The 27,819-nt window shown below is 44.5% G+C and overlaps 1 protein-coding gene across 1 annotated transcript; it reads left to right on the forward strand.

The window, feature by feature from the left end:
• The first annotated feature begins 349 nt into the window (after positions 1–349).
• Positions 350–23,128, forward strand: LOC120979770 (ficolin-2-like). Its single transcript, XM_040408727.1, has 11 exons — positions 350–419; positions 966–1,084; positions 1,582–1,629; positions 7,840–7,849; positions 7,953–7,979; positions 16,121–16,132; positions 18,305–18,432; positions 19,178–19,307; positions 19,463–19,597; positions 21,491–21,586; positions 22,962–23,128. The coding sequence occupies exons 1-11, from the start codon at positions 350–352 to the stop codon at positions 23,126–23,128; spliced, it is 942 nt and encodes a 313-aa protein (XP_040264661.1).
• Positions 23,129–27,819: the final 4,691 nt, after the last annotated feature.

The following is a 27,819-nucleotide window of genomic DNA, read 5'->3' on the forward strand; positions in this document are numbered from 1 at the left end:
CGTGGAATTGAATGGCATAGAGTATCACAATACTATTTTATGGTATCAAAATCAAAAAAAAAATTGGTATCGTGACAACCCTAATGTATTGTATCATCTATCAAATTGTGAATGCTACTGTACATTGTAAATATCTTTAACAGATAACTAAAACAAACAGGAATGAGACATATCAGGTATTCTACGAATATTTACTTAGGGATCATTCCTATGTTCAATCAGATAAGATCCACAAAGAAGCCTAATTTGTACAACATTCACGTAAAGAGGCTTGCCTGAGAGGAAATAAGCTCATATAAAAACTCATGTAAATCAGCCAACTTAAGGTCAGATGGTGAGTGTAGTCAGTATGTGGACAACGGTGGTCACCGTCCTCTGCCTGGTAGCCTGTACTAGAAGCACCAAAGATGCATGTCCAGGTGAGTAATCTCTAATAAGCAGATACAAGATCTAAACTATTTGTGGACATTTTCCTGAAGAAGACCTTTGCTGACTAAAAACTTCAAAACTGATTCTTACATTATCAGTAGAATGACTCTAGTACTATGGTACTTCACACAACTAATACTCAACTAATCTGGTAAACCCACTGTACCTGGTATTGATGGCTCTTGAAAATTGAGGAAGGTGGACTATGCAAGATACTTTAAACATAAAGAAATTGTGCCAAATTTTTAATATCTTCACTAAATTCTTGATTTATCACCTATACCCCAGGGAAACAAGAAAAAAACGAGGGGTCCTGTCTGAGTGGAGCAGTAGTGCGCTTGTGGGTCCACTGCTCCATTCACCTCTATGGGGTTGACGTAGATGTGAGCCCCGCCATAATCCGATATTTAGCTTGGTGCTTAATCTAATATGTGTGGCCACCTTTAGTAGTACTGTAGATATCTACATTTTATGGCACGTTTAGTATGCCATACATCATCCTCATCATCCATCTTCTTGAAACATCTTACTTGCAGAAGTAAAATATGTGGCACTTGGAGAAACTAAAAACTTGACTATCGTTCGAGGATGCCCGGGTCTGCATGGACCTCCTGGACAAAAAGGTGAAACTGGTCCATCAGGAGAGAAAGGTGAATATTTATGGGCAGTTTAACTTTTTTATAATCCAGGGTTAGAAAAACTGTAAGCAGGACATTTGTGTAGCCGATATACAGTAGATGGACAGATAGATAGATAGATATCAAAATGCAAAAAAAGCAGCAGCACAGTCGACTAAAGGTGAATAGGGTGCAAATCCTCAGGGGAGATCCACTGTTATATAAATCCAAAAAACGAGGCAGCACTCCAACTTTAGGTGAACAGGTGGTGACCCAATTTATTCCCAGGGATAGATAGATAGATAGATAGATAGATAGATAGATAGATAGATAGATAGATAGATAGACGGATAGATAGATAGATGATTGGTAGATATTAGATAGATAGATAGATAGATAGATAGATAGATAGATAGATAGATAGATATTAGATAGATAGACAGACAGATAGATAGATAGATAGATAGATAGATAGATAGATAGATAGATAGATAGATAGATTAACTAGATACAATAAATAATTGCTGTTTTGGTTTCAGGATCTAAAGGAGACCCCGGGAGTGCTGGACCTGAAGGCCACCAGGTTTGGATTCAGAGAATAGGATTTTATGCATTAAATAAACCGTTTGATAGGGCCGGTACCTCAAAATTATTGATGTATAATGTATAGCCCTGACATTTTATATGCACTGTCCTCCATCTGTAAAGAGATTACATTACAGTTGTAGCAAACTTTAAATTGACATTTAACACTACAAAAGCCATTGAAAGGGTCAAGTTAAAGTTTGCTACTCAAATAACTGTACATTTGTGATTTTTATTTTTTATCTTTTTCAGACCTGTACATGTATGGCAGAGGTCTGCAGCAGGCACCAAAGCCAACGGGTTTCTCCTGTTTTAAAGGGAACCTGTCAGGTTGAACATGGTGTTTGAGCTGCAGGAAGCATGTTATGGAGCAGGAGGAGCTGAGCAGATTGAAATATAGTTTTAAGATAAAAGATTCAGTAAAAAAGTATAAAAGTAATTTATACATTTAAATTCCTGCTCATTCTGGGCTTTGAGGTCCAGGAGGCGGTCCTATCAGTGATTGACAGTTCTCTCTGTATACACAGTCATAGAGGGAAGGCTGTGAATCACTGATAGGACTTCGAAGCCCAGAATGAGCAGGAATTTAAATGTATAAAATAAAAGTTATAATGAATCTTTTCCCGTAAAAGTATATATCTGTTCAGCTCCTCCTGCTCTACAACATGCTATTATACCGCAGGAGTGGTCAGTAGAATACGGGCGCTATTTACACCCTGCTGTATAATCTTATAATGCATGGCTTGGCTTGCACAGGTTAATGGTTTCCATCCACAGCTAACAGTTGTCAGTATGAGCATTTCATTCAGGACTATTCCACATTGGAGAACTATTATTATAATATTATTATTATTATTATTTATTTGAAAGCTCCATGGCACAGTACATCAAGAGCCGGTTACACCTACATGATACATACATAAAAAATACAAATACGATAAACGTAAAACTATTAACAAACTGATACAGAGGGGGAGCGTGTACTATTGAGACCTTTAGAAGAAAATTAAAGGGGTTGTCCGGGTTCAGAGCTGAACCCAGACATACACTTTTTTTAACCCAGGCAGCCCCCCGAGGCTAGCATCGGAGCATCTCATGCTCAGATGCGCTCCCTTGCCCTGCGCTAGATCGCGCAGGGCATGGGCTCTTTTGTTTTCAATAACACACTGCTGGGCGGAAACTTCCGCCCAGCAGTGTGTTTAGTGACGTCACCGGCTCTAAAGGGTGGGCTTTAGCGCTGCCCTAGCCGTTTTACTGGCTAGGACAGCGCTAAATCCCGCCCATCAGTGCCAGTGACGTCACCAGGCTTCCTGGCAGCCCCATGGAGAGCCCCGGTACGTCACCGAATCTCCAAAAAATGCCTTTGCCCTGCGCAATTTAGCGCAGGGCAAAGGAGAGCATCGGAGCATGAACTGCTCCGATTCTCAAGTCAGGGGGGCTGCCGGGGTGAAAATGGAGGTATGTCCCAGACAACCCCTTTAACCACTTCAGCCCCCAGTGCTTAAACACCCTTAATGACCAGGCCACTTTTTACACTTCTGACCTACACTACTTTCACCGTTTATTGCTCGGTCATGCAACTTACCACCCAAATAAATTTTACCTCCTTTTCTTCTCACTAATAGAGTTTTCATTTTGTGGTATTTCATTGCTGCTGACATTTTTACTTTTTTTGTTATTAATCGAAATTTAACTATTTTTTTGCAAAAAAATGACATTTTTCACTTTCAGTTGTAAAATTTTGCAAAAAAAACGAGATCCATATAGAAATTTTGCTCTAAATTTATAGTTCTACATGTCTTTGATAAAAAAAAAATGTTTGGGTAAAAAAAAATGGTTTGGGTAAAAGTTATAGCGTTTACAAACTATGGTACAAAAATGTGAATTTCCGCTTTTTGAAGCAGCTCTGACTTTCTGAGCACCTGTCATGTTTCCTGAGGTTCTACAATGGCCAGACAGTACAAACACCCCACAAATGACCCCATTTCGGAAAGTACACACCCTAAGGTATTCGCTGATGGGCATAGTGAGTTCATAGAACTTTTTATTTTTTGTCACAAGTTAGCGGAAAATGATGATTTATTTTTTTTTTTTTTTCTTACAAAGTCTCATATTCCACTAACTTGTGACAAAAAATAAAAACTTCTATGAACTCACTATGCCCATCACGAAATACCTTGGGGTCTCTTCTTTCCAAAATGGGGTCACTTGTGGGGTAGTTATACTGCCCTGGCATTTTAGGGGCCAAAATGTGTGGTAAGGAGTTTGAAATCAAATTCTGTAAAAAATGACCTGTGAAATCCGAAAGGTGCTCTTTGGAATATGGGCCCCTTTGCCCACCTAGGCTGCAAAAAAGTGTCACACATCTGGTATCTCCGTACTCAGGAGAAGGTGGGGAATGTGTTTTGGGGTGTCATTTTACATATACCCATGCTGGGTGAGAGAAATATCTTGGCAAAAGACAACTTTTCCCATTTTTTTATACAAAGTTGGCATTTGACCAAGATATTTATCTCACCCAGCATGGGTATATGTAAAATGACACCCCAAAACACATTCCCCACCTTCTCCTGAGTACAGAGATACCAGATGTGTGACACTTTTTTGCAGCCTAGGTGGGCAAAGGGGCCCATATTCCAAAGAGCACCTTTCGGATTTCACAGGTCATTTTTTACAGAATTTGATTTCAAACTCCTTACCACACATTTGGGCCCCTAGAATGCCAGGGCAGTATAACTACCCCACAAGTGACCCCATTTTGGAAAGAAGACACCCCAAGGTATTCCGTGAGGGGCATGGCGAGTTCCTAGAATTTTTTATTTTTTGTCACAAGTTAGTGGAAAATGATGATTTTTTTATTTTATTTTTTTCATACAAAGTCTCATATTCCACTAACTTGTGACAAAAAATAAAAACTTCCATGAACTCACTATGCCCATCAGCGAATACCTTGGGGTCTCTTCTTTCCAAAATGGGGTCACTTGTGGGGTAGTTATACTGCCCTGGCATTCTAGGGGCCCAAATGTGTGGTAAGGAGTTTGAAATCAAATTCTGTAAAAAATGACCTGTGAAATCCGAAAGGTGCTCTTTGGAATGTGGGCCCCTTTGCCCACCTAGGCTGCAAAAAAAGTGTCACACATCTGGTATCTCCGTACTCAGGAGAAGTTGAGGAATGTGTTTTGGGGTGTCTTTTTACATATACCCATGCTGGGTGAGATAAATATCTTGGTCAAATGCCAACTTTGTATAAAAAAATGGGAAAAGTTGTCTTTTGCCAAGATATTTCTCTCACCCAGCATGGGTATATGTAAAATGACACCCCAAAACACATTCCCCACCTTCTCCTGAGTACGGAGATACCAGATGTGTGACACTTTTTTGCAGCCTAGGTGGGCAAAGGGGCCCATATTCCAAAGAGCACCTTTCGGATTTCACAGGTCATTTTTTACAGAATTTGATTTCAAACTCCTTACCACACATTTGGGCCCCTAGAATGCCAGGGCAGTATAACTACCCCACAAGTGACCCCATTTTGGAAAGAAGAGACCCCAAGGTATTCGCTGATGGGCATAGTGAGTTCATGGAAGTTTTTATTTTTTGTCACAAGTTAGTGGAATATGAGACTTTGTATGAAAAAAAAAAAAAAATCAGCATTTTCCACTAACTTGTGACAAAAAATGAAAAATTCTAGGAACTCGCCATGCCCCTCACGGAATACCTTGGGGTGTCTTCTTTCCAAAATGGGGTCACTTGTGGGGTAGTTATACTGCCCTGGCATTTTCCAGGGGCCCTAATGTGTGGTAAGTAGGTAAATGACCTGTGAAATCCTAAAGGTGCTCTTTGGAATGTGGGCCCCTTTGCCCACCTAGGCTGCAAAAAAGTGTCACACATGTGGTATGGCCGTATTCAGGAGAAGTTGGGGAATGTGTTTTGGGGTGTCATTTTACATATACCCTTGCTGGGTGAGAGAAATATCTTGGCAAAAGACAACTTTTCCCATTTTTTTATACAAAGTTGGCATTTGACCAAGATATTTCTCTCACCCAGCATGGGTATATGTAAAATGACACCCCAAAACACATTCCCCACCTTCTCCTGAGTACGGCGATACCAGATGTGTGACACTTTTTTGCAGCCTAGATGCGCAAAGGTGCCCAAATTCCTTTTAGGAGGGCATTTTTAGACATTTGGATACCAGACTTCTTCTCACGCTTTGGGGCCCCTAGAATGCCAGGGCAGTATAAATACCCCACATGTGACCCCATTTTGGAAAGAAGACACCCCAAGGTATTCAATGAGGGGCATGGCGAGTTCATAGAAATTTTTTTTTTTTGGCACAAGTTAGCGGAAATTGATATTTTTTATTTTTTTCTCACAAAGTCTCCCGTTCCGCTAACTTGGGACAAAAATTTCAATCTTTCATGGACTCAATATGCCCCTCACGGAATACCTGGGGGTGTCTTCTTTCCGAAATGGGGTCACATGTGGGGTATTTATACTGCCCTGGCATTCTAGGGGCCCTAAAGCGTGAGAAGAAGTCTGGAATATAAATGTCTAAAAAATTTTACGCATTTGGTTTCCGTGAGGGGTATGGTGAGTTCATGTGAGATTTTATTTTTTGACACAAGTTAGTGGAATATGAGACTTTGTAAGAAAAAAATAAAAAAATTCCGCTAACTTGGGCCAAAAAAATGTCTGAATGGAGCCTTACAGAGGGGTGATCAATGACAGGGGGGTGATCAATGACAGGGGGGTGATCAATGACAGGGGGGTGATCAGGGAGTCTATATGGGGTGATAACCACAGTCATTGATCACGCCCGTGTAAGGCTTCATTCAGACGTCCGTATGCGTTTTGCGGATCCGATCCATCTATCAGTGCATCCGTAAAAATCATGCGGACATCTGAATGTAGCTTTACAGGGGGGTAATCAATGACAGGGGGGTGATCAGGGAGTCTATATGGGGTGATCACCACAGTCATTGATCACGCCCCTGTAAGGCTTCATTCAGACGTCCGGATGCGTTTTGCGGATCCGATCCATCTATCAGTGGATCCGTAAAAATCATGCGGACGTCTGAATGGAGCTTTACAGGGGGGTAATCAATGACAGGGGGGTAATCAATGACAGGGGGGTGATCAGGGAGTCTATATGGGGTGATCACCACAGTCATTGATCACGCCCCTGTAAGGCTTCATTCAGACGTCCGGATGCGTTTTGCGGATCCGATCCATCTATCAGTGGATCCATAAAAATCATGCGGACATCTGAATGGAGCTTTACAGGGGGGTGATCAATGACAGGGGGGTAATCAATGACAGGGGGGTGATCAGGGAGTCTATATGGGGTGATCAGGGGCTAATAAGGGGTTAATAAGTGACGGGGGGGGGTGTAGTGTAGTGTAGTGGTGCTTGGTGCTACTTTACTGAGCTACCTGTGTCCTCTGGTGGTCGATCCAAACAAAGGGGACCACCAGAGGACCAGGTAGCAGGTATATTAGACGCTGTTATCAAAACAGCGTCTAATATACCTGTTAGGAGTTAAAAAAAACACATCTCCAGCCTGCCAGCGAACGATCGCCGCTGGCAGGCTGGAGATCAACTCTCTTACCTTCCGTTCCTGTGAGCGCGCGCGCCTGTGTGCGCGCGTTCACAGGAAATCTCGGCCATCGCGAGATGACGCGTATATGCGTGACTGTGCGCAGCGCTGCCACCTCCGGAACGCGATCCTGCGTTAGGCGGTCCGGAGGTGGTTAAATAAATGTCTCTTATAAGAACAGGGGTGTATCTATAGGGGAAGCAGGAGAAGCTGCTGCCTTGGGGCCTGAACTCAGAAGGGGCCCACCCAGTAGGAGGACTAAAAGATTTTATTGTCAGGGCCTCCTCAACAGTATTATACAATGACATTATATACATGACATATAGTATACAGTATATGTATAGTAAACGGACAGAGCGGCTGTCGGACCTGGTCTGAGAGATTGATCTTGACTAGCCACAAAGTGAAGGTTGCAGGGGAGGAGGGGGTGAGAAGTAGTTGCTGGGGAGGGGGGGGGCATTCAAAAAGTTTCTGTGGGGCCCAGTCATTTCTAGCTACGCCGCTGTATAAGAACATCAATATACCGTAACACACCCTACACAGGAACTTGTACCAGTATTCACTGCTGTATTATTAATTACAGGACCTGCAGGTTCTCCTGGATTAAAGGGACAAAAAGGTGAGTGGACTGATGTAACTGAAAGTAAAAATATCAAAACTGGTGCAAAGGAAAAGTGGAGCAGAACAATAATTAGTCATTTTTTATCCATTTTCTTTTCCAGGAGAGAAGGGGGAACCTGGCATCTCAAGTCCAAGTGAGTCTTGAAATTCTTGGGTAATATAAAGTTATGTTTTGCACATTTATTCCTTTGTAAAATGAATTGGGAGTTGTTTTTATACATACACTACGTTCTGGAAATATAAGAGTTATACATCTGGTGTCCATAGGCTGCAGTGCACATTTACAAATGATTTACCGGTAGGTGAAACCCAAATTTCTTTTGGTTATATTTCACTTTACTTTTGTGCACCTTCTAGCACCAGTTCAATTTCAGGTCAACCTGCTCATTCGTTTTGTTAATATATGTGAATGTAGCCACAAGGGCAGGCAGCTAGTAGCCCTGTAGATGTTAACAGCCGCCCAGCTTAAAGGGAATCTGTCAGGTTGAACATGATGTTTGAGCTGAAGGCAGTATGTTGTAGACCCAGAGGAGCTGAGCACATTGATATATAGTTTTATGGGAAAAGATTGAAATGTCAGCTCATTCTGGGCTTTTAAGTCCAGGAGGTGGTTGTCACGAGGGTGTCAAGAGCCACGTCTGACTCCGTTATACCCGGGGTCAGGAAGTCGCAGCAGGTGGCTGCGCACTCTATGTCTAAAGGTAGTGCTGTTTCTTAATGGTAGCTTTCTGGGTTTGCCTTGCAATCCTTTTTGGCTCACTCAGGGATCCGTAGCTTCTTCTCCTCAGCTGTTTCTTGTCCAGCAATCCCAACCTCCTTATATTCCCCTCTCCCACTTCTCTGGTTGCCAGATATAGAGCTTCCTGCCTGGACTTCTATACTGACCCACTGGAGCTGGGTAGCTGTTATTCCTGGTTGTTGTTCCAGAGCATTACCCTCCGGATCCCTGTTGGGCTTTTGTTGTCCGCTGTTGTCGCCCACCTGGGATTATATGTTTTGTCTGTATTGTCTGTCCTCTCCTTGGTGTTTCCCTTTAGTGTTAGTGGTGCGGACTAGTGTTCCCACCGCCCTATTCACTACGTAGGGCTTATCTCAGGGAAAGCCAGTGTTTAGGCACGTGATCGGCGTATGGGTGAGGAACCCGTCTAGGGACGTCAGGGCAGTCAGGTGCCAGCCTCAAGGTGAGTTAGGGGTCACCACCTTTCCCTCTCCCTTGGACAGGGCCTTCCCATTCACCTCCCTTTGCGTCACGTATGTGATCGGCAAGCCGGTCATGATATTATATCTGGCCTTTATTTTGTGTAGGTAGAAAGAAAAAAAGAAAAAAAGAAAAAAAAAATTTTTCTTTCTGCCTATTTAGAATCCAGCATGGATCCTATTGCTGCTTTGACAAAGTAACTTCATGGCCTGTCTTTGGAGGTGGCAGAATTGAAGGCGTCGGTCCTCCAGCAACAGCAGCAATTGCAGCAGACCGCAAGCCCAGCGGTTGCTATGGGTAACCAGGTTGCTGCGGAACCCAAGGTTGTTCTTCCTGACAGATTTTCTGGGGGAAGGGACAAATTTGTGACGTTCCGTGAGGCCTGTAAGTTATATTTTAAGCTGCGCCTTTACTCCTCTGGTAATGAAGAACAGTGGGTGGGGATTGTTACTTCCCTGCTTCAGGGGGACCCGCAATCCTGGGCGTTCTCTTTACCCACTGATTCCCAGGCTCTCCGGTCAGTGGATGAATTTTTTGGGGCCTTGGGTCTCATATATGATGACCCTGACCGAGTCGCCCTGGCTGAGTCTAAATTACGGAGACTCCTACAGGGAGAGCGGCCAGCAGAGGAGTATTGCTCAGAGTTTCGTAGGTGGGATACGGATACCCAGTGGAACGAACCGGCTCTCAGGAGTCAGTTCTGCTCTGGGTTATCCGAAAGGGTTAAGGATGCGCTTGCGCTGTATGAGACCCCCTTTTCCCTTGATGCTGTTATGTCCCTTTCTATCAGAATAGATAGACGTCTTAGGGACAGATTGAAAAATCCTGAGCAATTGGTAACCCCTTTCAAACAGCAGTTAGTCTGTACGGACCTAGAAGAGCCTATGCAGCTAGGAGGAACTACTCGTCAGGTCCGTCCTCCTGAGGCTCGCGGTAGGCGTGGGGTTTGTTTTTTCTGATGGGGGAGGGGTCATTTCATTAATGTCTGTCCTTCCTTTCTCAAAAACAAAAGACCGTCAGAACTACTAACCCCAGGCTGTGTGGAGGATGTCAGCCGGGGGGGTATACGTTTCCTCCATACGAACATCTCAATTTGTGTTGCCAGCAGTTGTTGTTTTTGGTGTTAAGACGGAGACTATTTCTTTCTTTCTAGACAGTGGAGCAGGGGTAAATTTGATAGATGCCCATTTTGCCCGCACTTTGGGTTTGTCTCTCTGTACGCTACAGAGACCTATTCCCATATTCGCTATTGATTCTGCTCCTCTGACTCAGAGAAACCTCACCCACATTGTTCATAATTTACACCTTCGGGTAGGGGACCACCATAACGAGATGCTTTCATGTTATGTTCTGGAGGGGCTTCCCACTCCGGTAGTGCTGGGTCTTCCCTGGTTGGTAGCGCACAATCCAGTGGTGGATTGGCAGGCCAGGGAGATATTGGAGTGGAGTGAGCAGTGCAGAGAAAATTGCTTAAATAGCAATTGCTTAGTCGCCTCCATAGCTACTCTACCTACATTTGTTTCGGACTTTGAGGACGTTTTTTCTGAAAAGGGTTGTCAGAAGTTACCACCTCACCGTCCTTATGATTGCCCGGTTAACCTGATTCCCGGGGCAAAATTACCCAAGACCAGGTTATATAATCTTTCGGGTCCTTAGAGACAAGCCATGAAAGATTATATCTCTGAGAGTCTGGCTAAGGGACACATCAGACCCTCTTCTTCACCCGTGGCTGCAGGGTTTTTCTTTGTTAAAAAGAAAGATGGGGGCCTGCGTCCTTGCTTAGATTTCCGCGAACTAAACCGGATAACCATCCGAGACCCATACCCTCTTCCTCTCATTCCTGACCTGTTTAATCAGATTGCGGGTGCTAGGTGGTTCTCCAAACTTGATCTTAGGGGGGGCTACAATCTGATTCGTATTAAGGAAGGGGATGAGTGGAAGACAGCTTTTAACACCCCTGAGGGGCATTATGAAAATCTAGTCATGCCTTTCGGTCTGACCAATGCTCCTGCTGTCTTCCAACATTTCGTTAATGACATTTTTAGTCATCTTATCGGCAGCTTTGTGGTGATATACCTAGATGATATTTTAATTTATTCGTCTGATCTGAAAACACATGAGGTACATGTCAGACAGGTACTGCAGGTCCTAAGGACGAATAAATTATATGCGAAAATTGAAAAGTGTGTCTTCCCGTTCAGGAAATACAGTGCCTGGGATATCTATTATCTGCTTCAGGTTTCCGTATGGATCCTAGGAAGGTCCAGGCAATTTTAGATTGGGATCTTCCTGAGAACCTTAAAGCACTGCAACGGTTCTTGGGTTTCGCAAATTTCTATAGAAAGTTCATTAAAAATTATTCGGTGATTGTCAAACCCCTTACTGACATGACTAGGAAGGGGACTGATTTTTCTAAATGGTCTGACGCCGCTAAAATTGCATTTTCCTCTCTAAAAGAGAGGTTTACCTCGGCACCTGTACTAATCCAACCTGATGTCTCCCAGCCTTTTATTGTTGAAGTAGATGCGTCAGAGGTGGGAGTGGGGGCTGTACTGTCTCAGGGTCCGTCTCCTGGCAAATGGCATCCTTGCGCTTTCTTTTCTAAAAAACTATCTGCAGCGGAGAAGAACTATGATATTGGCAATAGGGAACTATTAGCTATTAAACTAGCGTTTGAAGAATGGCGTCACTTTTTAGAGGGGGCAATCCACCCCGTCACTGTGATTACGGACCACAAAAACCTTCTGTACCTCGAATCAGCAAAGCATCTCACCCCTAGACAAGCTAGGTGGTCGCTATTTTTTACCAGGTTTAACTTTTTCATCACCTATCGTCCTGGGGCAAAAAATACCAAGGCAGATGCATTATCTCGTAGTTTCCCTGGAGGGGGTAATGTGGGTGATCCGGTACCCATTTTACAAAGAGGAGTGGTTGTCTCTGCTGTACACTCTGTTCTGGAGGGGAAGGTGTTGGAGGCCCAGGGGGACGCCCCGGTCTCTTGCCCCTCAGAGAAATTGTTTGTACTGTTAAACCTGCGTCTCAAATTATTAAAGGAACATCATAATTCGGCACTTGCTGGGCACCCGGGTAGTAAAGCAACCTTGGAGCTATTGTCTCGTCGTTTTTGGTGGCCAAGGTTGCGTCAGGATGTAATGGATTTTGTGTCTACTTGTTCTACTTGTGCACGCGCGAAAGTCTCTCATACACGTCCTGCAGGGTCTTTATTGCCACTTGTCATTCCCAATAGGCCATGGACACATCTGTCAATGGATTTCATCACTGACTTACCTTTGTCTGCGTAAGTCAGTGATGAAATCCATGGTGAAATGGTAGTAGTGGACAGGTTTAGCAAAATGCAGTGATGAAATGGTAGTAGTGGACAGGTTTAGCAAAATGGTACACTTTATTGCGTTACCTGCACTACCTAACGCTAAGACTCTTGCTCAGGTATTCATCAGTGAAATCGTGAAGCTTCACGGGGTCCCTTCCGATGTTGTTTCGGATCGGGGAACCCAGTTTATTTCTATGTTTTGGAAAGCTTTTTGTTCCTGTTTGGGGGTACACTTGTCCTTTTCCTCAGCTTTCCATCCTCAGTCGAATGTACAGACTGAGCGTACCAACCAAAACCTTGAGACATATCTAAGGTGTTTTGTGTCTGAAAACCAAGAGGTGTGGTCATCATATTTACCGTTAGCCGAGTTTGCTATAAATAATCGCCGTCAGGAATCCACTGGCAAGTCACCATTTCTTGGTGCATATGGTTTTCATCCCAAATTATGTACTTTCAAAGAGGGGGGGTCTTCTGGGGTTCCCGAAGAGGAACGGTTTTCGTCATCTCTTTCATCTGTATGGCAGAAGGTGCAAGCTAACTTGAAAAATATGGGAGGTAAATATAAATGCATAGCTGATAAGAAACGGTCGCCAGGTCCGGACCTAGGAGTGAATGACTATGTGTGGTTATCTACTAGGAATATTAAGTTAAAGATTCCCTCTTGGAAACTGGGTCCTAGGTTCATTGGTCCTTACAAAATAGTAGCCATCATTAACCCCGTGGCTTTTCGCCTGGAGCTACCTCAAACTTTTAAAATCCATAACGTCTTCCATAAGTCGTTACTCAAAAAGTATGTTCCATCTCTAGAACCGTCACCGCTGCCACCCCCTCCTGTTATTGTTGATGGTAATCTAGAGTTTCAAATATCCAAAATTGTTGATTCTCGTCGGGTCCGCCGCTCTCTTCAATATCTGGTGCATTGGAGGGGTTACGGTCCCGAGGAAAGAATGTGGGTTCCAGCATCTAAGGTAAACGCTGACAGGTTAGTTCGGGCTTTTCATGCCTCTCATCCTGAGAGACCTAGACCTGAGTGTCCGGAGGCCCCTCATGGAAAGGGGGGTACTGTCACGAGGGTGTCAAGAGCCACGTCTGACTCCGTTATACCCGGGGTCAGGAAGTCGCAGCGGGTGGCTACGCGCTCTATGTCTAAAGGTAGTGCTGTTTCTTAATGGTAGCTTTCTGGGTTTGCCTTGCAATCCTTTTTGGCTCACTCAGGGATCCGTAGCTTCTTCTCCTCAGCTGTTTCTTGTCTGGCACTCCCAACCTCTTTATATTCCCCTCTCCCACTTCTCTGGTTGCCAGATATAGAGCTTCCTGCCTGGACTTCTATACTGACCCACTGGAGCTGAGTAGCTGTGATTCCTGGTTGTTGTTCCAGAGTGTTACCCTCTGGATCCCTGTTGGGCTTTTGTTGTCCGCTGTTGTCGCCCACCTGGGATTATATGTTTTGTCTGTATTGTCTGTCCTCTCCTTGGTGTTTTCCTTTAGTGTTAGTGGTGCGGACTAGTGTTCCCACCGCCCTATTCACTACGTAGGGCTCATCTCAGGGAAAGACAGGGTTTAGGCACGTGATCGGCGTACGGGTGAGGAACCCGTCTAGGGACGTCAGGGCAGTCAGGTGCCAGCCTCAAGGTGAGTTAGGGGTCACCACCTTTCCCTCTCCCTTGGACAGGGCCTTCCCATTTACCTCCCTTTGAGTCACGTATGTGATCGGCACACCGGTCATGATAGTGGTCCTATCCGTGATTGACAGCCTCCCCTCTATGACAGGACCGCCCCCTGGACTTTAAAGCCCAGAATGAGCAAGAAGTTATACTGAATCTTTTCCCACAAAATATCAATTTGCTCAGCTCCTCCTCCTCTATAACCTGCTGTCTACAGATTATATTGCATTCTCATGGTGACAGATTCACTTTAAGAACTCTTCCCCTTAATCAAGGGCTTAATGAGAGCTTAGGGCTCTTTCACACCTGCGTTGTTGTGTTCCGGCATAGAGTTCCGTCGTCGGGGCTCTATGCCGGAAGAATCCTGATCAGGATTATCCTAATGCATTCTGAATGGAGAGAAATCCGTTCAGGATGCATCAGGATGTCTTCAGTTCCGGAACGGAATGTTTTTTGGCCGGAGAAAATACCGCAGCATGCTGCGCTTTTTGCTCCGGCCAAAAATCCGGAACACTTGCCGCAAGGCCGGATCCGGAATTAATGCCCATTGAAAGGCATTGATCCGGATCCGGCCTTAAGCTAAACGTCGTTTCGGCGCATTGCCGCATCCGACATTTAGCTTTTTCAGAGTGGTTACCATGGCTGCCGGGACGCTAAAGTCCTGGCAGCCATGGTAAAGTGTAGTGGGGAGCGGGGGAGCAGTGTACTTACCGTCCGTGCGGCTCCCCGGGCGCTCCAGAGTGACGTCAGGGCGCCCCAAGCTCATGGATCATGTGATCACATGGATCACGTCATCCATGCGCATGGGGCGCTCTGACGTCATTCTGGAGCGCCCGGGGAGCCGCACGGACTGTAAGTATACCGCTCCCCCGCTCCCCCGCTCCCCACTACTACTATGGCAACCAGGACTTTAATAGCGTCCTGGGTGCCATAGTAACACTGAACGCATTTGGAAGACGGTTCCGTCTTCAAATGCTTTCAGTACACTTGCGTTTTTCCGGATCCGGAGTGTAATTCCGGCAAGTGGAGTACACGCCGGATCCGGACAACGCAAGTGTGAAAGAGGCCTTAAAGGGTTATTCCCATCTGAGACAATGGAGCATATCACCCACCCATTGCCAGAGATGGGACCCACACCTACACCGCGAACTGAGCCCTAAAAGTGGTGGAGGGCGCATTACGCATGTGCAGTCGCCCTCCATTCATTTCTATGGTGCCACCAAAAAATAGCCGTACATTGGCTGCATAGAAATGAATGGGAGCGTTTTCCGTGCAAGCGCGGTGTGCTCCCATTGACTTCTATGGAGAAGGCTCTTGGTGGTGGCCGGACACTCCAGCCATCACCCTCCTGTCCACTCTCGATGTAGGTGCAGGTCCCAGCGGTGGGACCCGCACCTATCAGACAATGGGGACATATACTAGAGATATGTCCCCATTGTCTCAGATGGGAATACCCCTTTAATGAGATCCTAGAGAAAACTATGCAGCCATACAGTAGCTGCACAGCCCTCACTCTCCTCCATGCACTGAACTCTGATCAACGCAAAGAGGAAACAGAAAGGTGGCGCCATTAGCAGTCATCCTCATGCAATGTATCATGGACAGGGGCGGACTGGGAACTTAAAGTGGCCCTAAAAAAAAAACTAGAGTCCCCAAGTTGTAGGTGAGTCTAAATTGACAGACGGCGGGGCAACACAAGTAGGCAGGGCTAACAAAAGCCACAACTAGGTAGGGACAACAGACGTAAGTAGGGCCAGCAACACCATAGTGCAGCACAAAATACCGCCATAGGCAAACCAAACACCGCAGTGTACTAGAAAATACTGCCCTATCACCAGCGGCTGCTAGCCATGTGCAAAAGTATTTGATGCTCCTAACGTTAATTAATGCTGAGTGCATCAGATTGCTATGTATCTGGTAGAGCTGGGGTGGCCCCCTGGGCTTCGGCCCAATGGGAATTTTACCTGTAGTGTCAGTCTGACCCTGGTCATGGAAGGAACAGATTTGTCCACTCTTATCATACCTCTAGTTTGGTTAAGGGCTCCAATATGTCATGAAATCAATTCCATACAATAGGCCAGATCTACTGTTCAGAATTGTGCCAAACACCTGATGTACATGCATTGCACCACATTTGTTAACAATTTTAGACACTCTTTACACCTTGTCGAACAAGGGGTGTGAAAAAGGGTTTGTCCAAGAAAATCTAAATCTCGGACAAGTCCCACAATTGTTCTCCTTGTTCTTCCATTAAAAAAAACATGTTATATTCGTCCCTTTCACCAGTGCCGGTCTGAACCCCTTTGCAGCTGCTTCTTTAAAAAAGCGACATGAGACCTCTGAAGCCAATCACTGTCCTTGGCGGCAGGGGTGCAGCTGGCCTTTCTGCTGCCTGATGCGAAAACTGAAACGGTGCCCCCTTTTTCTAATGCAAATTTCTTAACCTAACCCCTTCCATTCAGCCCCTGGCCCTTCGGCTGCCCCCCTCTTGCCCCTACCTGGTGCTGCATGAGGCGATCGCCTCACCTGGCCTCATTGGTGGTGCACCCCTGCTTGGCGGTCTAACTCTGAGGACAGTGATTGGCACTGGTGCAGTTTAAGACTGTCTGTCTAAGTTTAGACTGTCTTAATTTTATACAGCATTAGTAAATCTGCCCCAATACCACACCATGTTACTAAAACCCTTGAAAGCTTTCTTCCCGACAATCGGCTTATGTTTGCCACGTCTAAATCCACCTTTAGACTAAAGACTCCCGCACTCCACCAGATTGAAAACACTGCTCTATTCTTTATTGAGTGGACTTCCAGTAAAAATATGAGTATTTTCAGCCTTAAGCCTTGATTAGAGTACTGGAGTGCCGCACCAGAGGGGTAAGGAGATGTGACAGCAGGAAAGAGGGGGCAGAGGCGCTATCACAGTAGTGCTGTAGGCCCTGGTTGAGTGCGGGAGTCTTTATTCTATTTATTCTGGCTTCGGAACCATCTCCTGCAACCATACCTCACAAGTGGTGTGCCATCAAATCTATCACTAAATCCACCTTTATAGTCTATACTGTTATAAAGTCCTCCTTTCCTGTGTCTGTTGGGGGATAGTACTGCCTAATAACTCCTGGCATGAAGTTAAAACAAATTCCCTGAATACAAGGAGTTAAATTATTGAATTCTAGCTGACTCCAGGCACTAATAGGGAGAGCTTACAGCCTATTGTTTGTACACTGAGCTCAATAATAAAATAGTATGCAGCGAGCCCCCCCTAGTGGTGGCTGTAGGAAGACAAATGTTCAAAATCTTATGCAACTTACCACTTCTTTGCAATTATGGCCCCACCACCCCCACACATTGATCAACACTGAATAAATTCAATTTCACACCTTCAGGGCTATAGAACACTTACAGTTGACCTCTTATATTAAGCAGTCTCACTAGGACATTTATTAATTTAGTCCATACATACTCAGAGAATGTTCACATCTGAAGTAAGCTTCTCATAAGATCTTGCCACATGACTTTCCCTCCGAAACATTGCGTGGCAAGGTTTTATCTGAAGTTTACTAGATGTGAGTGTTCTGCTGTAATTTTTATATAGCCCTTGAATGGAGCAATGTTTGAGCAGGAGAACTCTATTGGACTGCTGGACATAGCCAAGCGATGCTCTCTGCGTCTCTTCAGCAGTCTCATAGACTTCGAATGGAGCAGCGGCACACTTACTTGACTGCCTCTCGAGCTCTCGGGGGACACAGTACCTTAATTCTTCAAAATCAAAAACAATTGGGGGTACTCCTTTGTGAAATACCTTAGGGTTCCCAGTTAAGGACTCAAAGTCAGTATACCTTACCGAATAATGTTGTGCAAATCCAGGCACAACAGTAGGAAATGGTCTGGTCTCTCCTGTAGAGGATAGGTCAGGCTGCTGCGCTTGTTCGCCAGGATCCTCTAGATGGAGTCCGGAATACACATAGGAACAAGGAGCAGAAAAAGAAAAACACGCTGCTCTGAAATCTATAAAAGTTATTAATTAAAAACATACATAAAACACTATAAATAAAAGGCTAGCTACACATTTCAGTGGCGGGCCGCCACCTTCTTCAGGATAGAGTACCTTAATTCTAGTGATCGGAGGGATCCTCAGTTATCCGTTGGTTGATGAGTTGTTTTTGTGGGACAACTGCTTTAATATCTGGTGTTCATTGTATTTCCACTGGTAGACGTTGTACCAGGTATCTCCTTGGACAAGACCACCAACAAACCTATTTTTTCCAGCTCCTCGAAATTGCAAAGAACTGCGGGACCAAGGGACTTTCCTCAGTGGGTGGCACAAAATATATCCAGATGGAGAGAAACCATTTACAGTCTTGTGTGACATGGATACAGATGGAGGAGGATGGATTGTAAGTAATAATGCAGCTTTTTCTTTTTTTCTTTTAAAGTGTCCGTCTGGGCAAAAACTTCACCCCCTAAGTTATTCTTAACATTCTGAACATTCATGGGGGTCTTCTTGCAAGCTGCTCCAGTAACTTGGCTGTATTCTCAGGTCCCAGGTAGTTGTTGTCATGATGACCCATCCTAGTAACTGTACAGGAATTAACTCTGTAAGGAAATGTTCTGTATCCAACTACCTGAATGCAGAATCATTCGTATGGCGAATCTGTCAGCAGCATCAACTCTATTAAGCCAGTTATATATCTGATAGGGTTAATCCTGTCAAGTAAAATTACACTGTTATTATGTTTCTCTGAAGAGCTGTCATTTTATTTTCATGCAAATGAGCTTATTGGAGCACCCACGGGTGGGCCATAACCCTCTGAGCACCGGATCTTTAAAGGTCTTCTCCTCCTGCCACCCCCCCCACCCCCTTTCCCATTGATTAACAGGACCAGACATCTCTCCTGGCTTTGTAATCTATCGCCTGTGCCTCTGGTTGCAGGAATGGTGCATCAACAGAGCATCATCTCTGGCTACCAAAGCAGTGCAGATGCCTACTGTGCATGCGTCGATGACGTTTGGAGCTGCAGGGGAGGATCATAACATCAGTATATTTCATGTGTCCCATGTGGTTCAAGGCAAAAGTGTTGCCCTGTCTATTCCATTGAAATGTGCCATTTATGATCTTTTCCATCTCTTATAATCCTTTAGGTTTTCCAGAGACGGTATGATGGCACTGTGAATTTTTTCAGAGAGTGGAAAGACTACAAGCAAGGGTTTGGTAACCAACTAAGTGAATTCTGGCTAGGAAATGATAATATTCACCGCCTTACGTCTACAGGTAATGACTTCTTCACCTTCAGAAGTCTGTCATTACTGCGGACACATCTACTGATCTCTGCACACCCTACTCTTAAAAGACACCCAGCTCAGTATGTATGATCTGCTAGGACTCCTTCATCCATGCACTGACTTTGCACGTCTTGAACCTTTTAGGAACTCATCAGCTTCGAGTTGATCTGACAGATTTTGAAAATGATTCCACTTTCGGCACGTATGCTTCGTTTGCCCTATCAGGAGAAGATGACAATTATAATCTGAACATTGGCGCTTTCACTGGAGGCAGTTCAGGTAGAGTCTTTTCTGTCAACAGATATACCTATGAAATGATCTCTTATTGGACCTGATATCTAAAAACTTCTAGTGCAACTGGGCCGTTGTGCATTATATGGACAGTGTGCTGTAAGCATACTACATTTATCTGAATGGCCGCAATATAATGAAGCACTTCCCCTGCAGAGGCCTCTAGGGGTGGAATCGGCCAATGTGCACCCCCCACGACAGGAAAAAGCAGATCAGACCATGAGTCTGCTATGGGGCCCAGAGGTAGGGTTGGCTGGTGATGAGCTGCTTTTCCTATCCCAAACATGTAGTTTCACTGCATTTTCCATCTGCCTGCAGTAGGGGGAGCTCGGTGTATAGAGATTCTATAGCTTTCATTGATTTCAGTAACTGTATACATTCCTATGCACGGAGCTCTCCCTAGTGGTGGTTGCAGGGAGCTGATTTTATATTATGTTCTGTATAGGGCTACAGGAGATTTATCAATGTTGTGTAATACCCGAGAGTTGGAGGTATTGCCATTTTGTAATTGGTTCTTCTCTGGTTGGCCAAGTTTACACTTCATTTATTTGGTCAGTTATTTCTGTCAATTATTGTGAGCCAAAACCAGGTTCGGGTCAAAAACACAGAACAGGTGCAGACCTTTCCATTATACCTTATCTCTGAGTAGGCTTCACTACTGGTTTTACCTTACTGGTTTTACTGGTTTGCCTTGGCCTTACACATATTTCCTATGCAATGTGAATGTAATGACATGTTTTGCACTTGGTTCACCAGCAGATGGGGTATGGTCGGTAATGTTTGGTAACAGGAATGGAACTTACCATTCCATTCCTCCCACCTTTAGTAGGTGTGGGCCAGTCCAAATTCCTGCCAAGGGTGGGGCTGAGCTAAGCAGAGCCAGCCTAGAGGAGAATTAGGCGGAGAAGGGATGAATGTGGACCCTCTCCTGCCAGGGAGTGAGAAAGCAGCTCCTAGAGCACCCACTTCCGAGAATTGAAGTAGGACTCAAGTGTTGGGTCTTGGAATAAGGGACAGCAGAGTCATCTGCTACATCTAGCTTCTGCCGACACTGCTGTGAAGTCAGGGGAAGCAGACTGAAGACACCCTCATCACAAAACAACTTTCATTAGGCCAGCAGCATCTAAGTGCAGAATTGCAGCCATTCAACCTGCCACCATACCTCTTCAGCTGGTGCCAGAAGAGTATTGTGCTAAAGCCTGCTGCCACCATTTGTATCTTCAAGTTCTACAATGCACTTAGTAAAAGGACTTTGTTACATTCAACTCTAGCCTCATTCTTCAGTGCTACGACTTTCACTGCAATGGACACCTGCGAGCGACAGCCTGAGATAGAACACCATGACACAAGTACACTACATCAGGGTCACTACCACTCCCATTCTCTGCACCGGCTCCCACAAGGGCTTGCTGCAGTAGTTATGGCATTTTCCTGCTGTAAATACATTGAGAAATGTGGTGTTCAGAATTAGTGCCACAATTATGAGGCAGCTGTTACACTTTTTCCATCATAAGCGTTAGATAAAGTAACACTTTTTTAATTCATTTTTTAAATTAAAAGTTTCAAAAGTTTTAAAAAAATGTCATGAATCTCAGGTGTCGGCTTTACGTTACAGGTTGCCTGGGAGAGTTTGATGCTCATGTACTGTGGGGCAGGGTAACCATATTATGTTTGGCTACGAGATCTTGTGAGATCTGTGCACGCCGCTGCTCTGACATGCAGTTTCATCACAAATCATACGCTTCTTTGTGATTGTGCTCAGTGTTTTTTTTCAGGTAAAACTGCTTTTAGGCAAAACCCCAGGGTGTTTTACAGCTGAGCTTCTGTCGCCATATGTCTAGGGAAATTCTGACAATTGTCCTTTCTTTTCCCTGCATGCAGGTGACGCTCTCTCTCCTCACAACAATCGTCCTTTCACAACCAAAGACAGAGACAATGATGAAGTTTCAGACAACTGTGCGGTAGTGTACAGGGAGTGCAGAATTATTAGGCAAGTTGTATTTTTGAGGATTAATTTTATTATTGAACAACAACCATGTTCTCAATGAACCCAAAAAACTCATTAATATCAAAGCTGAATATTTTTGGAAGTAGTTTTTAGTTTGTTTTTAGTTTTAGCTATTTTAGGGGGATATCTGTGTGTGCAGGTGACTATTACTGTGCATAATTATTAGGCAACTTAACAAAAAACAAATATATACCCATTTCAATTATTTATTTTTACCAGTGAAACCAATATAACATCTCAACATTCACAAATATACATTTCTGTATCAGGTGATACAGGTGTATCAGGTGTATCAGGTGTTTCTGTATCACATTTCAGATCAGGTGAACAAGGAGGCCATGTCATTAGATTTTCTTCTTTTATACCCTTTCTTGCCAGCCACGCTGTGGAGTACTTGGACGCGTGTGATGGAGCATTGTCCTGCATGAAAATCATGTTTTTCTTGAAGGATGCAGACTTCTTCCTGTACCACTGCTTGAAGAAGGTGTCTTCCAGAAACTGGCAGTAGGACTGGGAGTTGAGCTTGACTCCATCCTCAACCTGAAAAAGCCCCACAAGCTCATCTTTGATGATACCAGCCCAAACCAGTACTCCACCTCCACCTTGCTGGCGTCTGAGTCGGACTGGAGCTCTCTGCCCTTTACCAATCCAGCCACGGGCCCATCCATCTGGCCCATCAAGACTCACTCTCATTTCATCAGTCCATAAAACCTTAGAAAAATCAGTCTTGAGATATTTCTTGGCCCAGTCTTGACGTTTCAGCTTGTGTGTCTTGTTCAGTGGTGGTCGTCTTTCAGCCTTTCTTACCTTGGCCATGTCTCTGAGTATTGCACACCTTGTGCTTTTGGGCACTCCAGTGATGTTGCAGCTCTGAAATATGGCCAAACTGGTGGCAAGTGGCATCTTGGCAGCTGCACGCTTGACTTTTCTCAGTTCATGGGCAGTTATTTTGCGCCTTGGTTTTTCCACACGCTTCTTGCGACCCTGTTGACTATTTTGAATGAAACGCTTGATTGTTCGATGATCACGCTTCAGAAGCTTTGCAATTTTAAGAGTGCTGCATCCCTCTGCAAGATTTCTCACTATTTTTGACTTTTCTGAGCCTGTCAAGTCCTTCTTTTGACCCATTTTGTCAAAGGAAAGGAAGTTGCCTAATAATTATGCACACCTGATATAGGGTGTTGATGTCATTAGACCACACCCCTTCTCATTACAGAGATGCACATCACCTAATATGCTTAATTGGTAGTAGGCTTTCGAGCCTATACAGCTTGGAGTAAGACAACATGCATAAAGAGGATGATGTGGTCAAAATACTCATTTGCCTAATAATTCTGCACGCAGTGTATAAAGGTGCTTGGTGGTACAGAAACTGCCATAACTCCAATCTGAACGGGCAGTATCTGAGAGGAAAACACGCCAGCTTCGCGGACGGAGTTAATTGGGCCAGTGGAGAAGAAGGCTATTATTATTCCTATAAAATAACGGAAATGAAGTTCAGACCAGTTTAATACAGAGAGCCCTACTGAATGAAGTCATTGACACATGAAGTTATCTGATATATAGGGCCTCATGCACACGACCGTTCTGTTTTTTGCGGTCCGCAAACTACGGAAGCTGCCCGTGTGCCTTCCGCAATTTGCAGAACGGAACAGGCGGCCCATTGTAGAAATGCCTATTCTTGTCCGCAAAAAACTCGGATGTGGACCAGAACGACGGTCGTGTGCATGAGGCCTAATAGACACAGATCATAAAGGTCAAGTCTGTGGTCTGAGACCACCATAGATTTTTAGCTCACATTTACTATAATGCATTTTTGTCTGATCTCCATTAAAGAGTAACTAAATCTTTGTTTAAAATGTAAATATGTTGTCCCTTAGGGTCCACTCATACATCCGTGTGTGTTTTGCGGATCCACGGATCCACAAAACAGGGACAACGGCAATGTGCGTTCTGCATTTTGCGGACCGCACATCACCGGCACTATAATAAAAAATGCCTAATCTTGTCTAGGACATGTTCTATTGCGGATGTGTGAATGGAGCCTAGTGCCCTAATAAAAGGTTTTCTAATATACTTTATTAATTAATTTTCTATTTTTATTATACTTTTCCCTACCTAAAGCGCACCATGCGCAACTCAGTTCTTCGTACACCGCTGACAGCTCAGCGGCGTACAGAGTACAGGCATGACATTTATGAATGGAGCAGCAGCGCTGTGAGTACGGGAAGGAGCGCACATTGCTGCTCCTGCCTGTGCCCCCTGGAGGATTACTAACTCCTGGCATAGCACATGGGTACCCTGTAACCAAGTGCTATGCCAGGATTAGCTGAGCGGAGCAGGCTCCTGCTTAGCAGTTCTCTTAGCTTAGCGGAGCAGGCAGAAGCAGGAGTCGCTCCGTTCAGCTAATCCTGGCATGGTACAGAGTAACCATGTGCTATGCCAGGAGTTAGTAATCCTCCGGGGGGCACAGGCAGGAGCAGTGTTGCTGCGGCCCCATTCATAAATGTCATGCCCGTGAGAACTGAGTTTTAAGCACACAGTGCATGGTGCGCTTTAGGTAGGGAAAAGTATAATAAAAATAGAAAATTAATTAATACAGTTAATTAGAAAAACTTTTTTTAGGGCATTAGGGAGAACATATTAATATTTTAAACAAAGGTTTAGTTACGCTTTAACTTTTGCAGTGATTGGCGGCATTTTCCAATCGTGGAGCTTACAGTTTAAAGGTGTTTGTCTTTGTATAGGATGCAACCAGGATTCATTAAATGATATTGTATATGCAACCTTATGTATAATACATAACCTCCTACAGTAAATGCTTTCTACTACTCTAAATGTCATCTGTTTTCTCTATCACCAAACCTACAACCTTGATCTTTTATACATAAACCAACTCATCACCATATTGAACATTGAATTCCCCGGCCTAAAGAAGAAAAAAATCCTATCTAAAGTCATTACACTTTAGGAAAGAGCGTGCAAATCCTACAGCTAGACCAGGCAGCTGCAACGAGGCCTCCTCCGTCACAGATTTAGCCAGAAAGAGCAGAAAAAAAAAAGACTCTTTTGACCTCTGTTTGGCTGATGTAAGTTGCAGACTGAAGTATTCCATATCATAGAAACCTGCATTCCAGTGCAAAGAGTTAATTGACATTATGTTTTATTCTTAAAGGGGTTGTGCCGCGGCCATATATATTAATGACCTATCTGATTGGTGGGGATCTGACACCCGGCACCCTCGCCGATCAGCGGTTAGAAGAGGATACGGCGCTCCTGCTTCCTGTTCATTACGCTGCACTTTATCTCGGAAGTGCAGAGTAATAACAAGTTCTCGCTCCATTCAAGTGAATGGAGCGAGTACTTGTAATCACACTGTGCCGCCGTTCCACAGGAGACGTCGCGTAGTGAAATAACCAGGAAGCGGTGCTCACATGGAACGCCGCCTCCTCATCAAATAACTGATCTGTGGGGGTGCCGAGTGTTGAATCCCTGCCGATCAGATATTGATGACCTATCCTGACAGTAGATCTGCAAAAAAAAGGGGGTCAGTCAGCACCTCCCAGTGCGCAGGTGCACGCTGCCATGGCAAAGACCTAGAGGAAAAAAAGAGACAATGCAGCAGCACTCTGCAAATCAGACAAAGTACAACAATGCTTACAAAAATTATGGTGCTAATACTACGCTTATTTATAAAAGCGAGATGCTTGGACAATGCATTTTGTACAAAACCATCTAAGCCCGTCTGCCGAACGTCAAGGCGATCTCTGTTAGACGGGTCCTAACACTAAATACTACCTGTTATGCGCCATAATGACCGCCATAAAATTCAGGGAGTGTTGGACCCACATGCATGTTGGATCCACTCTGCCTTTTTCCATTTTTTGTGCCAAAATGGCCTCCATTGCATGTTGGTACCTGCATCCCTTGTAATGGAGGCCATTTTGGCACAAAGTGCTGCTGCATTGTCTCTTTTTTTCCCCTATCCTGACAGTAGGTCATCAATATGTATGGCCTGACAACCCCTTTAAGGGAAATGTTGTGGATTTACTGTTTTTAAAGAGGACTTGTTGCCTCTCCTGACATATTTGTTTTAGTAACTACCAGCATTCCCCAACTGGTTACCCTTCCAAAAACCCAGGGCCACACCGCCAATTAGGCGAGGTAAGGAGATTGTCCCTGGAGACATGTGGGGGAGGCGGCAGGGCTAAGGGAAATGAGCGCTATATTTAACTGTATCGTCATCCTCAGGATGTCTCCATTCCCTATTTCCCATGGTAAGCTTTAAGCCTGTAACCTATCAGAGGCTGGTGCAGGTGGCGAAATAACGTCACCATCATCATCACGCCACCTGAATCGGGCAGCATACAGCGCAGAACATTGGTCGGAAGAGGCTTGCGCCGCATCGCTGACAGCCGCATGGAGGTAAGTATTTGAGGGTTTTTTTTGTTTTGTTTTTTTAATACCATGCTGTTGGGTAACTATGGGGGAGGGAGACAGCAGCATTATGAGGGCATCTACTGGGGGAACTATATAGGGGCATTTTATACTGGCACAGATTATGGCGGGCACTATGAGGACATTAGCTCAACTGGGGGCACTAAGAGGGGGTATTTTTTGAACTGGCACACAAAAGAAGGGGGACATTTTTTTGTACAGGAACACAATATAAGGGGTCTTTTTGTACAGGCACACATTTTAAGGGGGGCATTTTTTGTACTGGCATATAATATAAGAGGGTATTTTTTGTACTTGTGCACATTAAGGGGAATTTTTCTACTGTCACACATTATAAGAATATTTATTACTACTGGGGGGGCATTATGGTGAGCGTTATTACTACTGGGGGACTATTGGGAACATGATTACTCTGCACAGTATCAGCTTAGCACAATTATTTTTGGGGACATTATGTTTACACTATTAGTGTCAGGGGCACTATTTGCTGGGCGCAGTTATTTTTTAGGGCTCTGTGTGCTAATAATTATTGAATGGGGGCATTATCTGTGTTGTACTAGTATTCTCAGGGGGACTGTTTCTGCAGTATAGTATTGGGGAGCACAGTGGGCAATTTATTGGGGTGGCTGGATGGGGTGTTCAGAAGGTGGGGAGGATGATGGAAAAGTAGGAAACTAGGATGTCTGGCAAACTCAGCAGAGACAAGAGACCGCCGAAAGAAATCATCATGGTGGTCTGGTTCGAATAGAGAAGAGAACCTCTAGCTCAGAGGTGACATCACTGGATGTAAGAGGTATGTGGTGCTGTACTGCCCTGTATGTTTTGTGTTGTTGTATGTAATGTTAGGAGGGAAGGTGTTAGGTTTAGAATTTGGCTTTGTGGGCAGAGTACATTTCAATTTTCGCCCCAGGCAGCAGAAAGGCTGGGTGCACCCCTGCAAACAACTAACATCATGGGCACCCCAACTACCGTCAGGCAGGAGCTCCAACACCAGGATGTGTCAAAAGGGAAAGAAGGATTTTGTCCCTCCATTCACAGTCGTGCAGACCCAGGGAGTGCTAGAGGGAGGTTTACTACTGTGCACTGTGGGGACTACTACCTAGCCACTACCATCTTTACCTCCCCTGTGGTCTGTGGCAGCAGTATTTTAAAACACTACATCATTAAGATGTTATATCTATTATACCCTTGATGGTTGCTTCACTCAATATGAGGGAAAAGCACTCTTGGTGGTTACAGTCTCTTAAAGGCACAGTATGCTTAATGGTTGCAGCCTGTTAGTAAGGGCACATACACACAGTTGTTTCATCTACAGTCTAGAGGCACAATTTAGGTTATCAGTTCTCATGTAGAGGCACTATACTCTGCCACCGATGTACGTGAGAGAAGTCTTTGATAGTGAACTCGCTATACTCATTGCCCTAGCAACACTAGTGGCATGTAGAATTCCAGTGAGGGAGAAGCAATGGATATGCCTTTAGGTGATTTATTGAATGTACAGTGCTGCTATCTTTTTTTCTATATTTACTACCATTTACTATGCTGACATCCTTGTGCACCTAAACTACTGTTTTGTGCGCGCACTCCAGGTCCTGTGGTGGGAGTTAGTTTCTGCGCAGATCCTTGCATTACATTGTTGCAGGGCCGGACAGTGTCTCTACTTTTGCTGATTTATTGAATGTACCTTTGAAAATAATGATAGAGGTCAAAGGAAAATCCTCTTTCCAGCTCTTTGATGCATGTC

This window comes from Bufo bufo, chromosome 9 (genome assembly GCF_905171765.1).
Source record: "Bufo bufo chromosome 9, aBufBuf1.1, whole genome shotgun sequence".
NCBI classification, from domain to species: domain Eukaryota; kingdom Metazoa; phylum Chordata; class Amphibia; order Anura; family Bufonidae; genus Bufo; species Bufo bufo.

Excerpts from the sequence above, each read along its gene's own strand:
- LOC120979770 (XM_040408727.1), top strand. The coding sequence starts at position 350 with ATGTGGACAACGGTGGTCACCGTCCTCTGCCTGGTAGCCTGTACTAGA. Across the intron at positions 420-965 it reads CACCAAAGATGCATGTCCAG|AAGTAAAATATGTGGCACTT; the intron begins GTGAGTAATCTC and ends TCTTACTTGCAG. Across the intron at positions 1,085-1,581 it reads CATCAGGAGAGAAAGGTGAA|TCAGGATCTAAAGGAGACCC; the intron begins TATTTATGGGCA and ends GCTGTTTTGGTT.